At 44.1% G+C, this 13,700-nt stretch overlaps 1 protein-coding gene across 2 annotated transcripts in view; it reads right to left on the bottom strand.

Annotated features, from left to right (window-relative positions):
* The window catches only part of HCN4 (hyperpolarization activated cyclic nucleotide gated potassium channel 4), a 99,926-nt gene that overhangs the window by 66,050 nt on the left and 20,176 nt on the right, over positions 1–13,700 (bottom strand). For both annotated transcript variants that reach the window (XM_053272908.1, XM_053272909.1), the window contains exon 2: positions 1,792–2,215. In XM_053272908.1, the coding sequence (XP_053128883.1) occupies positions 1,792–2,215 (424 nt within the window). The remainder of the gene's footprint in view (positions 1–1,791; positions 2,216–13,700) is intronic.

Genomic DNA, 13,700 nt, shown 5'->3' on the forward strand with positions numbered 1-13,700 from the left:
ATTGTTATATTATTATTGTTTCCAGAAAAATGTTACAGCTGAACCAAAATAGGCCTCTGCACTTTGCCACTGGCTGTGAAAGAGGATAGTATGAGGGTTGGGGCTTGGGGCTATTTTCCAGGAGCTGCAAACATGTAATTTCCTTGTTTTAATCTTGTAAATTGCTTTGGGTGCCTTTGTCAAGGCAGAAAGGCGGTATAAAAATGTAACAAATAATTAAAAAAAAAAAAAAAACAAGAGCAAACCCATCTCCCAGTAGTGGGGACTGCACCCAAAAGTAGTGGAGTGTACCATCTCCCTCCCTTTAGTCCCAAAACACCAGAGATAAAGCAAAAAGCATTTCCCTCGCTCTGATTTGACTTCATGACAATGCCACATAGCCAGTGAGATTTGCTGCCTGGTGACATCTGAAGCCAACTTAACATCATTTACTCTCTCACACACAATTATATGACTTCTTACATTACTTCCCAGCATTGCAACAGCTGCCACAGTGGCACCCTTACTTAGCCATATACTCAACTAAAGCAACTTCAACCACATTTTGAGTACACCTTGCAATGCAGATCGCAGAGCAGTGAGAGAAGCACAAGTTAATCTGAAGGCCACACATGGAGCTCATCACAGCAATCACCAAGAAATATCACACATACAGAGCTCTGCCTTTGTCAGTCTGAGATCCAGCAAAACCAGAGAGTTATAGCAGCAATAGAACAGCATATTATATTCAGTGCTGAGACAAGAAAGCCACAGAATCAAACCTTCCTTCCTCTTCTCCTGATGTATCCTCTTCAGGCACATTATAAGGGCTCTCTCTGCCTCCCAGTCCATTTGAATATGTTTTAAATTTTAAATTCCCTCTTCTTGTGTTCTCCCCTCCCTCCCCCCAGCCAATGGGGGAGCAGTTGACCATGACAACACATGATTTGTATGGTGAACCAACAAAGAAGCAAGGAGATTGCAAGTCAATCGTAAGCCAGTGCCAGAAAACCAATCAGTAAGGGAAAAACATTCCTCCAAAATGGTGCTGGAAACATCAAAATGTTTCAATCAAAACGGGGTTGTTCTGCTCCGAGCTCAAAACTGGCCCTTTAAAGCATGTTCTGTTTCAAGCTGGAAACACTTGAAACAGCCCATTTCAAGATGAAACAATTCACTGTCAGAACATTCTGCACACCCATAGCGCTGGCATAGTGGCGAGCAGCAAAGATGATATCTGGAGGACTTCCTTTGGCATCCCATAATGCACTGTGCAAGGAGTGCAGTGTATTGAGGGGTTTCCATGCTGCTAGGCACTCCTGCCGTTCAGCTCTATGGCTGCTCAGGCTACAGGCAGGTTAAATGGGTGTGGTTAAAAACCCAGGCTACCCGGTTGATGAGCACTGGGATCGGGACCAATCCAGGCGCTCCACATTACCAGCCCTATCCAGGTCATGAGAACGACCTTATTGTCTAATCTGGTTCTTTACTAAGTCCTTAGTGCAGTTCCACATATTAACAGAAGTACACAAACACATCTTGACTTTGTGTAGCTTGAAATATGAATCCAAACCTTTTACTGTATTGCCCTGTATTAACCTTTACTGCATCTTGCAGGGGGGAAAGTAATTTTCCAGTGCGTTTATTTGTCATAGGATCATATGGATTAAAGAACGAAGGCAGGTGGAAACTGGAACTCCCCTGGACAATATAACCCAACTCAAAGCATTCAGTTCTTGGACTCCAATGCCATCCTTTCCTTCCCAAGAGCACAAAGTCTGTTCTCAGGCCAGCCAGACCCGTTTTACTCACCTCCTCCCACTGATGGATATAGCGTATCAGCCTGGAAAGCCTGAGAAGCCGCAAGAGGCTGAGGATTTTGGTGAAGCGCACAATCCGCAGGGCTCGGGCAGTCTTGTAAACCTCTGAATCAATGCGGGTTTCCACAATCAGGAAAATATAGTCTACCGGAATGGAGCTGATAAAATCCACCACAAACCAGCTCTTGAGGTATTTCATCTTAATCCGCTGTGGGTCCAGGATGATCTCTGTGTTGTCTTCCACCACAATCCCTGTGCGGAAGTTGAGGACCAGGTCAATGAGGAAGAAGGTGTCCGAGACCACGTTGAAAACAATCCATGGCGTGGTGTTCTCATCCTTGAAGAAGGTGATGCCCACGGGGATGATGATCAGGTTGCCAACCATCAGAAGCAGCATAGTCAAGTCCCAGTAAAACCTAGTAAGCAAGACGGAGTCATGAGAAAAATACGCCAAGGAAATGCCGCTAGGGCTACTACAGGGGTTCCCAACCCCGGACCCCCAGATGTTGTTGGACTATAATGCCCATCATACCCATGACCAGGGGCCATTGGGAGATGATGGGACTTGTAGTCCAACGGCATCTGGGGAACCCATGGTTTAGAACAGGGTTTCTCAACGTGTGGGTCCCCAGCCCCAGTGTTATTGGACTTCAGCTCCCATAATCCCCAGCCCCAGTGGCCTTTGGTTGGGAATTATGGGAGTTGAAGTCCAATTACATCTGGGGACCCTCACGTTGAGAATCCCTGGTCTAGAAGGCATGCACTGAGAGCGCGAGATTCAGATTCCAGATCAGTTACCGGGTGGCCTTCATGGTCTCTAAGATTTAGTTCTCCTTTACCAAGTGGCATGCGAGTGGCTTAACCTCAGAGACTGGTTGCAATGATTCAAAGAGGCAATTTATAAATTAAAGGTGCTAAATATAAAAGTGAATAGAATGCCAAGACTTTTATACCAAGTATAAGCATACCAAAAGTATACCAAGACTTTTATTTTATCAATATCCCGTGTGGGTCCTGGATTATTTTTACATAAATCCATGCATAGCAATAGCAATAGCACTTACATTTATATACCGCTTTATAGCCGGAGCTCTCTAAGCGGTTTACAATGATTTTTAGCATATTGCCCCCAACATTCTGGGTACTCATTTTACCGACCTCGGAAGGATGGAAGGCTGAGTCAACCTTGAGCCCCTGGTCAGGATCGAACTTGTAACCTTCTGGTTACAGGGCGGCAGTTTTACCACTGCGCCACCAGGGGCTCTTTAGGCATGGGGTTCAATTTGGAGTAGATATAAATGTTCCAGTTGTCACTGTTTTCTGGTACCTGTCTCTGAAAATCATGACTAAGTCCCATCAATGAGACAGTCTCACTGATTTCAGTGGTGCTTATTCATGACTAGTCTGAATACTGCCCCTGTCCTTATTGTACCTTTTGAGGAAATGTTGCCAGTGGCTTTGTGACATTTTGTGAGTGTTCACATGTGCAAGCGTCCCACCTATTTCAGCTTCCTCTCTAGGATTCTAGACATTAAATCTCAAAACAGGTGGCAGATGCTGTTTATGAGAGTAAACACACTTACAGTTAGTTACTCATGAGCAGGAAAAGAAAGGTTGTGCCATGGAGTCTGTGTCGAGTCCTGGCGACCACAAAGCCCTGTGGTTTTCTTGATAGAATACAGGAGGGGTTTCCCATTGCCTTCTCCCACGCTGTATGAGATGATGCCTTTCAGCACCTTCCTATATTGCTGCTGCCCGATGTAGGAGTTTCCCATATTCTGGGAAACACACCAGCAGGGATTCGAACCAACATCCTCCTGCTCTCTAGGCAGGTTGCTTCCCCGCTTCGCCATTAGGTGGCATTACTCATGAACAGACCTATTGAAATTAATGTGACAAATTAATCATTGTGAACTTGTCCCTTAATTTCAGTAGGTCTCCTCATGAGTAATTTAGTCTGGATGTCAGTCTTGATCAAACACTAAGGGCATGATCCAACCAAATTAAATATTTTTCCCCCAGATCTCACTGGGCTTTAAAGTGATCAACCATGTTACCCATTTAATCTTAAGATTATTACCAAGTCTATCCTCTTGAGTAAACAATAAATAATATAGAATACATCATAATCCCTTGTTACTTTACAGTTAATCGCTGATATTTCAAATGTTTGACCACTCTGTCTTTTGCTTCTTAAATTAGTTGCTATAAAATTTCTTCACTAGAAATATTAGAGTCACCAAATATTTTCATTATTCAGTTTATTTTTAGGTTCCTGCAACTTCCTTCCTGCATGAGCCTACTTGTGCATATTTAATCCAGGTTCCTCTATTGCCACTTAAAGAAAAGGAATAAGAATACAAGAAGCTGCCTCATGATGATGGTCCATCCAACTCAGTAGTGTCTTCACTGACTGTCAGAAGCTCTCCAAGGCAGGAGTCTTTCCCAGCCCTACCTGGAGAGGTCAGGAGGTGAACTTGGGACTTCCTTCATGCAAAGCAGACCCCATCCCCAATGATTAAATAAAAATGAGGTTAACATGTAAATGGACGGACTCAATTTTTTCTTTACATTTCTCCCAAGCAGGTCATGTTCTTCTGATTAAAAAGAAAGTTAACATTTGATCCCATTAACATAGTGCTGTAGTGGCACATCCAACAAATTTTAAGATAATTTTAAGACTCAGTCCACTTGGCATTAAATACTGACAAAGGGATTAAAGTTGGAATGGTCTCAACAGACAGGAAACAAATCTTGGAATGATGTTCGTCCTTCACGTGGCTCTCCATTAATATCCTGGATATATTCAACACAGCCAAAAATGGTCAATTTTGTTTTCTATCAGTAGAGAGCTGGTCTTGTGGTAGCAAGCATGCATTGTCCCCTTTGCTAAGCAGGGTCCTCACTGGTTGCATCTGAATGGGAGACTACATGTGTGAACACTGTAAGATATCCCCTTGAGGGGATGGGGAAACTCTGGGAAGAGCATCTGCATGCTTCTGTGCAGAAGGTTCGAAGTTCCCTCCCTGGCAGCATCTCCAAGATAGGGCTGAGAGAGATTCCTGCCTGCAACCTTGGAGAAGCTGCTGCCAGTCTGTGCAGACAAGACTGAGCTAGATGGACCTATGGTCTGACTCAGTATATGGCAGCCACCTATGTTCCTATGTACTTTTATCCACAGAAATATGGAATACTAGATGTTGTATCAGCAGCCAAGTATTTCACAGCTTTATCTGACCATATCAATCTACATTTGGAGAGCCTGTCTTGGGGTAGCAAGCATGAAATGTCCCCTTTGCTAAGCAGGGTTCACCTTGGTTTACATTTGGATGGGTGGCTACATGTGAGCACTGTCTACTGTAAGGTACTCCCCTTAGGGAATGGGGTCGTAGCTCAGTGGTAGAGCATCTGCTTGCTCTATCAGGTCCCAGGTTCACTTCCTGGCAGCAGCTCCAGATAGAGAGGAGAACTGGTCTTGTGGTAGGAAGCATGACTTGTCCCCTTAGCTAAGCAGGGTCCACCCTGGTTGCAAATGAAAAGGAGACTAGAAGTGTGAGCACTGTAAGATATTCCCCTCAGGGGATGGATCCGCTCTGGGAAGAGCAGAAGGTTCCAAGTTCCTTCCCTGGCAGCATCTCCAAGATAGGGCTGAGAGAGATTCCTGCCTGCAACCTTGGAGAAGCTGCTGCCTGTCTGTGTAGACAATATTGAACTAGATGGACCAAGGGTCTGACTCAGTATATGGCAGCTTCCTATGTTCATATAGAGCTGGAAGAGACTCCTGCCTGAAATCCTGGCAAAGCTGCCGCCGCAAGTCAGTGTACTGAACTAGATGGACTGAAGGCCTGACTTGGTATAGGTCAGCTTTCAACGTACCTGTGCACATTTCAGGATGAGCCCATAGGAAAGTTAACACATGCTTACATGCAGACAGGACTGCAGAGGGTGGTGTTCAGGACAGTCTGCTGAACCAGGCCCCAGACGCAGCAGGGGCAGTGCAAGAGGGAAAGGCTGCAACCGTATGTAATGTATGTTTACTACTACTACTACTACTACTACTACTACTAACAACTAGCTGGCCCTGTGCAGAACATCTGCACCCTAGTTCTCCATACCTCACCCCTCCCCAGACAATCCGGCTCCCTGCCCTGCCATCCCCCCTCCCCCTTGTTGGAAGTGAAAGACTCTGTGCTGTCTCATGTCTCAATGACAGAGGGGGACAGATTAGTGAGTCAGAGGGCTAGAGGGGTCAAGACATTGGTCATCCCTTCTCTACTGCTCTGACACTATCCCTTTGATATGTAGATTGCTATTTGGAGAGCCAGCGTGGTGTAGTGGTTAGAGTGCTGGACTAGGACTGGGGAGACCCGAGTTCAAATCTCCATTCAGCCATAATACTAGCTGGGTGACTCTGGGCCAGTCACTTCTCTCTCAGCCTAGCCTACTTCACAGGGTTGTTGTGAAAGAGAGAAACTCAAGTATGTAGTACCTCACTCTGGGCTCCTTGGAGGAAGAGCGGGATATAAATGTAGCAGCAGCAGCAGTAGTAGTAGTAGTAGTAATAATAATAATAATAACAACAACAACCCCCAGTGAGGCACTACCTTGGCGTGGTTGTGGGGCTTGCGTGCCTGAGGAAGGTGAGAGCTATGCCAGAGGTCCAACCATACTGGACAGGTCTCACCAGAGGAGCCAGACAAAGAGTGCCTCTCCCATCAACAATATGGTGAGACGTAACTTTAATAAATCTATGCCGGATCGGTCATCGCCCGGGTCAACAAGGACCGCGCCAGGTGCTATAGTCCCTAGACATCTGGTGGCAAGTGGGCAATAGGACTCAGGATCTTCAGTTGAGCAACCAGGGCTGGAGACTGCAAGGTTACTGGAAGAAACGTCGCTTAACCGAAACAAATATACGAAAAATGCCAACAAGGAAATAATGATCTGCTATTACAAGTCTAGTCCAACTAGAAGAGGTTATTTAAAAAGAATGTACCAAATTTGGAAAGAGAAGCATCCAGATACAGAAATAACAGAACAAAGGCTAGCAGACCAGAGAAGATTCATAATAAGAAACAAAGTATTCACAGGAGTTGAGCTGGAAGAACTGCAAAGAGCAACACAGGCTCAAGATATGGAAGAATTACCACCAACTGAAGAAATTGCTCAGGCGCAGGTGGAGGAGGAGGTGTAGGAAATAGAGGATACCACTGTTGCTGAACTGTTTCAAATCCCCTATAAGGAGCGTGTCTGCCCTTGTGGTTCTGGGGAAGTGGAGTCAACGGCCCATGTTATTTTGAACTGTCAGTTTTATCTAACTTTGCGGGAGAGATATATAAGTCCTTTTTAACAGCATACCCCACTTATTCTGAACAGTTCTATCTGGAATTACTTTTGACAGACAGTTGGGATGTAATATCTTACAACATGGCAAAGTATTGTTTTTTGGCTAATAAGACTAGGATAAGAAATGTTGAGAAGCGAGATATGAGGTTGAATTGATTTAAATTTTAGATTATTACAATGCATGGAGCCCTCTGTTTTATGTAATGGATGAACTTGGGTGTTATGGTTCTGTTTTATGTTTCAACAGTTTATTATTTTATTTGACCAAGTTTGTTTTTATGTAAAGCTCACTTTTACGTAAAGCTTTTGTACTTTGTGTTTTGCTGGTCGAATGACCGTAACAAGAAAGATTTGATTTGATTTGTTTCAAAATCAAAACCAGGCAACCTCCCCGTCGCCTTCACCTCATAAACCCGAATGTGGTCTAACAGAAAAGCAACAAGAACTAAAGCAAAAAATAACTGAGCACATGAACCAAACAACTACCAGAGTTCGACTTCCAGCTCTAAAAACAGTTGCCAAAAAAAACCTGGCTCAGGCATTAAAAGATGTCAATGCTGCACTTGCAGAAATAACAACCAAGAATTTGCAAGAAACAAACCAACTAATGTACAGTGCAGCAACAATAACAACACAAGAGCTCGGATATAAGATCAATGGACCTGTAAAAAAACAAAGTAGTGCATCACCTAAATGGAAGATCAGATTAGAAAATAAAATCGCCAGGCTTAGATCGGATGCTAGTAAATTGAAAGATATGAAAGACAAGAAGCTGAAGAATGAAAACACCAAACAGTATCTGATCCAAAAATACCACCTAGATTCAAGGAAAATTAGAGAAGCAGCAAATAACAGCAGTGTCAAAGAAGATTAGCAGATATGAATCCAGAATTACACAACACAGGCAGAATCTCCAGTTCCAGTTGAATCAGAGACATTTCTACCAAAGCACAGGAGGAGAAACTGCAAGAAACATAGAAATACCAAATAAAGAAGAAACAGTGAAATTCTGGGGGAAACTATGGGACAATCCAATAGATTATAATAAAAAAGCAGGCTGGATGAAAGAGGTCCAAAAATGTAACCAGCAAATGCAAGATCTAATAATAACACCAGAATTAATAAGTGAAAGAGCAAAGAAAATTAAAAATTGGACTGTGCCAGGTGACGAACTGCATGGCTTTTGGCTTAAACACCTAACAAGCCTTCATAAACAACTATCAAAACAGTTCAATCACATTTTGCAAGGAGGTGATATTGAGCAATGGCTAACCACTGGGAAAACTCATCTCATAATGAAAGACCCAGCAAAAGGTGCAGTTCCAAGTAATTATAGACCGATAACCTGCCTGCCAACCATGTTCAAATTATTAACTGGAATAATAGCAGATGAAGTGATGCAACACTTATTAACTAACAAAGAGCTTCCAGCTGAACAGAAAGGAAATTGCCCGAACACCAGAGGCACAAAAGACCAGCTGCTGATTGACAAATTATTTTAGGAAATTGCAAGAGAAGAAAAACTAATCTAAGTGTTGCATAGATTGACTACAAGAAAGCCTTCGACTCATTGCCTCACACACAGATACTAAAATGTTTAGAAACAACTGGTGTCAGCAAAAACATTCAGATATTTATTTAAAAAGCCATGAGCATGTGGAGTACACAGTTAACAATCAATGGCAAGATACTTGGACAGGTTAGCATTAAAAGAGGCATTTTCCAAGGGGAATCACTATCCCCTCTGTTGTTTGTAATCGCCATGACCCCACTTTCACAAATACTAAACAAAACAGGCCTTGGATACCAAACATCTAAAACATCAAGTAAAATCAACCATCTGCTGTACATGGACGATCTGAAGTTGTATGGAAAGTCCCAGTCAGAAATAGAATCACTGCTAAACACTGTCCGTATATTCAGTAGCAATATAGCAATGGAGTTTGGACTAGACAAGTGTGTTGCGTTAATAATGAACAGAGGAAAAATAACAAAAACAGAAGGAATAGAACTGCCCAATGGAAGCAACATCAAGAACCCTACCCCGCTCACAGGTTGTGTGAATGACCATGTCTGAACTGCTGTGCTGCCACATAGCCAATGAGATCCACCTACATGACGGTGGCTCAAGCCAAATCAGGTTGAGGGCAAATCTTCCTACTCTTAATTTGGCATCTTGTTGGATAAAATGAGGGGAGGGGGGAGGACAATAAAGATGTACTCAGCAACAGTGGGGTTCTTAACACTGCTGGTAATGCAGAGCCCCTCAAAATCTTGCAGCAAAGAGCTGCAGTCAGGCTTTATAAAATTCACCTTAAAATATTATACTATATATGAAGCATACAGTGTAGACTGCTAAGAGTAAGGAGTTTGGGGCGGTCTACAGATTTGAAAAATAAAATAATAACCTTTCTACCCATAGGTCAAACTATAGATCTATACAGCCCAGACTGGAAATTACATTCTTGAACACTTTGTATGTTATCAAATTATGTCGCAGTTATTTGCAACATAATTATTTGGAGCAATTATTTGCAATTATAAAAATTGCAAAAAATATATATTGCAATTCATTTGCCTTTCTTACATTTTCAAGGAGAACATGTTAGATAGATGAGAATCTGTTTACATGCTTAGTTATCTTTTGAGCCTGCAATATTATTAGCAATGAATGCCCTATAGCCATTCAATTATTCATCTTAATTAATGATGGGATTTTTTATAGTACAGCTAAGTTTTCAAGAGACCGAAGGTCAATGCACAAACAAAAGTCCCCTTGCCATGTAAAAGATACGTCTCAAAAGGCAATCAGCTAGCGACGAGTTTCTTAATTCAAGGCACACAACAGCACCCACACACTAAGAATGCCAAGTCTTCCTTAGTTCTTTGCCCACCCTCTGTCCTTAGGATTGTGGCATGCCTTAGGCATAAACAGCAACATCCTTTCCCTTGTGACCAATCAAATTAGCCATGGCCACCACTTTGCACAGTTGTATCACATACACCTCAAAACGGTCATGAATGAAAGGATGCCCTATTAAAACAGATAGCAACTTTTTCTTGCCAAATGAACGGAAGCCCTGGCACCTTTTTATTGAATAAAATCAATATCACGAGCAATAAGAGTCCCTCTCTTCCCTTCACCACCCTGGGTGTAATCAAATATTAACTAGGGAGGAAGCTGTGAGGTTGCCGGTTGCCTTGGATCTGCCTAAAAGGATTCCATGCCTTACAAACTCCTGGTCCCTGGAGATGGTTCCTTCCTCTCCCAGAACCGCTGCTCACAAAGACACAAATGGTCCTTCAGAAAGATGAGAAGGTCATTCACAAAACCTTCTGCTGGGCCAGAGAGGGCACCTACCTACCTTCCCCGCCAGACGATCCAGCAGCAATCACAGCCACATGGCTCAAGCGCTCACACAACTGGCACTGATGTGAGCTGCATGGTGTTCTGGAGACCAGGAAAATGTGTCCTGGCCTCCAGATATTCCACAATGCATCACACTACAAGCGAGGTGCATTGAGGGATTCCGTCGTGAGTTGGAGTCTGCTCTATGCACCTGGCTCTGTATCTGCTCAGATTGCATGCCGCCTGAGCATTCACACAACCCTGTAACTGGGTAACTGTATGATCCCCATCGCACGCTTCTTCTGTATGATTCCCATCGCACATTGAGGTCATCTGGGCGCTTTCCAGATTACACCCTGCAACGGGATCATGGTGGATCTTGGAAGTGTGCTTCCACACCTCCTGTGTTGTGACACCGTCCGCAGTCCCTTCGCGGACAGCAGGGTGCTGTTCACATTTCTGATCCCTTGTTTCAAATTTAATCGCTGCAATATAGTGCTATGATGTTGTGTATGTTGCATTAAAAAGTTGCTGTTTGGGGGGGTTCTTAGTTTCTACAAGACTGCTCCCCCTACTGTTTACGTTTTGAATGAGATTTGCCTGAATGGAAGCATTTTGCTGCTGTTGAGAAAATCTGAAAAGCGTCTTGGAGAGGTCTGTCTCCGGTCACCACCGGTACGTCTGGTGGCGTCTCGGAACTTGGCCTTCTCTGTAGTTGCTCCTAGCCTATAGAATGCACTCCTGGCAGATATCCGCAGTGAAGGCTCGCTGTTGGCCTTTAAGAGAGCCCTAAAGACTTACTTGTTTGGCCTGGCCTTCCAAGGTTTTAAAATTGTTTTTTAAAGTATTTTAATGTGTTTTAAATTGTGTTAAAATTGTTTTTATATTGTTTTATGTAGTGTATTTCAAATTATGTTTGTTCTTATGTTTTTTAAACTAGTTGTGCACTGTCCAGAGCCTCTGGATGGGGTGGTTTATTAATGTAATACAGAAATAAATAAAGGGTGTGCTCACACCGTTTAACCCAGGTAAATGGTCGGGAAGCTGTCTTATACTGAGTCAGACCAATGGTCCAGCCAGCTCACTCATGTCTACACTGATTGGCAGCAGGGCTTCCATGTTTCAGGCAGGAGTCTCTCACAGCCTGACCTGGAGATGCCAGGGATTGAACTGAGGACCTTCTGCATGCAAAGCAGATGCTCTTCCACTGAGCAATGGCCCCATGCCCTAAGAGGCAACCTTGGCTCCCCAGTTGTTGTTGAACTACATCTCCCATCACTTCCAGCCATTATTTTTTGTGATTGCTGATGATGGGGGTTGCAGTTCGCCAACAGCTGGAGAGCAAAGGTCCACTGCCCCAGCAGTAAGGGGGATATCTAATAACACTCACATGTAGTCACCCATCCAAGCTTAGCAAAGGGGACAATTCACGCTCACTACCGCAAGACTACAAGCCACCTAATGGTGCAGCAGGGAAGTAATTTGCCTAGGGAGCAAGAGGTTGCTGGTTCAAATTCCCGCTGGTATGTTCCCCAGACTATGGGAAACACCTATATTGGGCAGCAGTGATATAGGAAGATGCTGAAAGGCATCATCTCATACTGCACAGGCGGAGACAATGGTAAACCCCTCCTGTATTCTACCAAAGACAACCACAGGGCTCTGTGGTCTCCAGGAGTCAACAGCACAACTTTACCTTTACTTTACCACAAGACTGGCTCTCCACCTGAGTTTGCCCTTCTTCCTCTCCACTATGCAAAACTGAGCATGGGCTCTTGCTGTGCTGATCTCCTTCTAATTGTTGGCAAAGAGATAAGGGGAAGAGCAATGCAGCCGCTAGGCCTAAACAGAAAACCTAAATCTAAGCAGAGGAAGAAAAGCATTACATAGGAACATAGGAAACTGCCATATACTGAGTCAGACCATTGGTCTATCTAGCTCAGTATTGTCTTCACAGACTGGCAGCGGCTTCTCTAAGGTTGCAGGCAGGAATCTCTCCCAGCCCTATCTTGGAGATGCTGCCAGGGAGGGAACTTGGAATCTTCTGCTCTTCCCAGAACGGCTTCATCCCCTGAGGGGAATATCTTGCAGTGCTCACACATCAAGTCTCCCATCCATATGCAACCAGGGCAGACCCTGCTTAGCTAAGGGTACAAGTCATGCTTGCTACCACAAGACCAGCTCTCCTCTCCAGTTGCCTACCTCTGTATTAAAGCATTGCACTAGAGTCACCTTTTTCAGTTCTTGAAGACTAAATCATTATGACATCAGTATAGTGTGAGGCTGGGTGCTTGAGGACAGTTTTAATTCATTCCAGAATGGATGCACAAGGTAACAAGGGATTAATGGATCTTTTGAATTGTGTGTTCATTTTTGAATTTCTATTTTGCTAACATCTGCTTTTCCATTACCCCTATCATCATCCCAGAAGAGCATCTCTCCAGGAAGCAATCCAAGAAACAATCCTGCCCAAGGCAAAGGACAATATGGCACTCACCCAGTCTCTGGATCAGGGGTCAGCACTCTTAGGCTATGCCGCTGAGGCAGTGGCACCTTCAGATTATGTCACAAAGCCAGGCAGTGGCAGAAAGGGAGTTCCTACCTCATGTTTGGGGGGGGGCAGGCGGGGAAGGAAGCATTTTAATGGTATCTATCACTGAAAACTCTATCATAAGCCCTATTGATGTATGTGCTGGCATTATATAGACACCAGTTTCTCAACTAAGATACTCGAGAGGAGAGCTGGCTTGTGGGAACAAACATGACTTGTCCCCTTAGCTAAGCAGGGTCTGCCCTGATTGCATATGAATGGAAGACTAGAAGCGTAAGCACTATAAGATATTACCTTCATGGGCTGAGGGAGATTCCTGCCTGCAACCTTGGAGAAGCCGCTGCCAGTCTGCACAGACAATACGGAGCTAGATGGACCAATAGTCTGACTCAGTATAGGGCAGCTTCCTATGTTTCTAATGCATCCCAGCCTCCGGATATCCCACAATGCACCACATGACAAGTGTGATATATCAGAGGAATACCCCCATGAGTCGGGCACTCTAGGCATCCAACTCTGTGTGTGCTTGGGTGGCTTGCAGGCCAAGCACACAACTCCTGCAGCACCAGGGGACACCCTTAGCTAAAGGCCAAGGTAAAGAGCAGGTATAGGCAGTGCCAAGATCTGCACAGATCCTGGTGCTGCACACGAGCAA

This window comes from Hemicordylus capensis, chromosome 10 (genome assembly GCF_027244095.1).
Source record: "Hemicordylus capensis ecotype Gifberg chromosome 10, rHemCap1.1.pri, whole genome shotgun sequence".
NCBI classification, from domain to species: Eukaryota; Metazoa; Chordata; class Lepidosauria; order Squamata; family Cordylidae; genus Hemicordylus; species Hemicordylus capensis.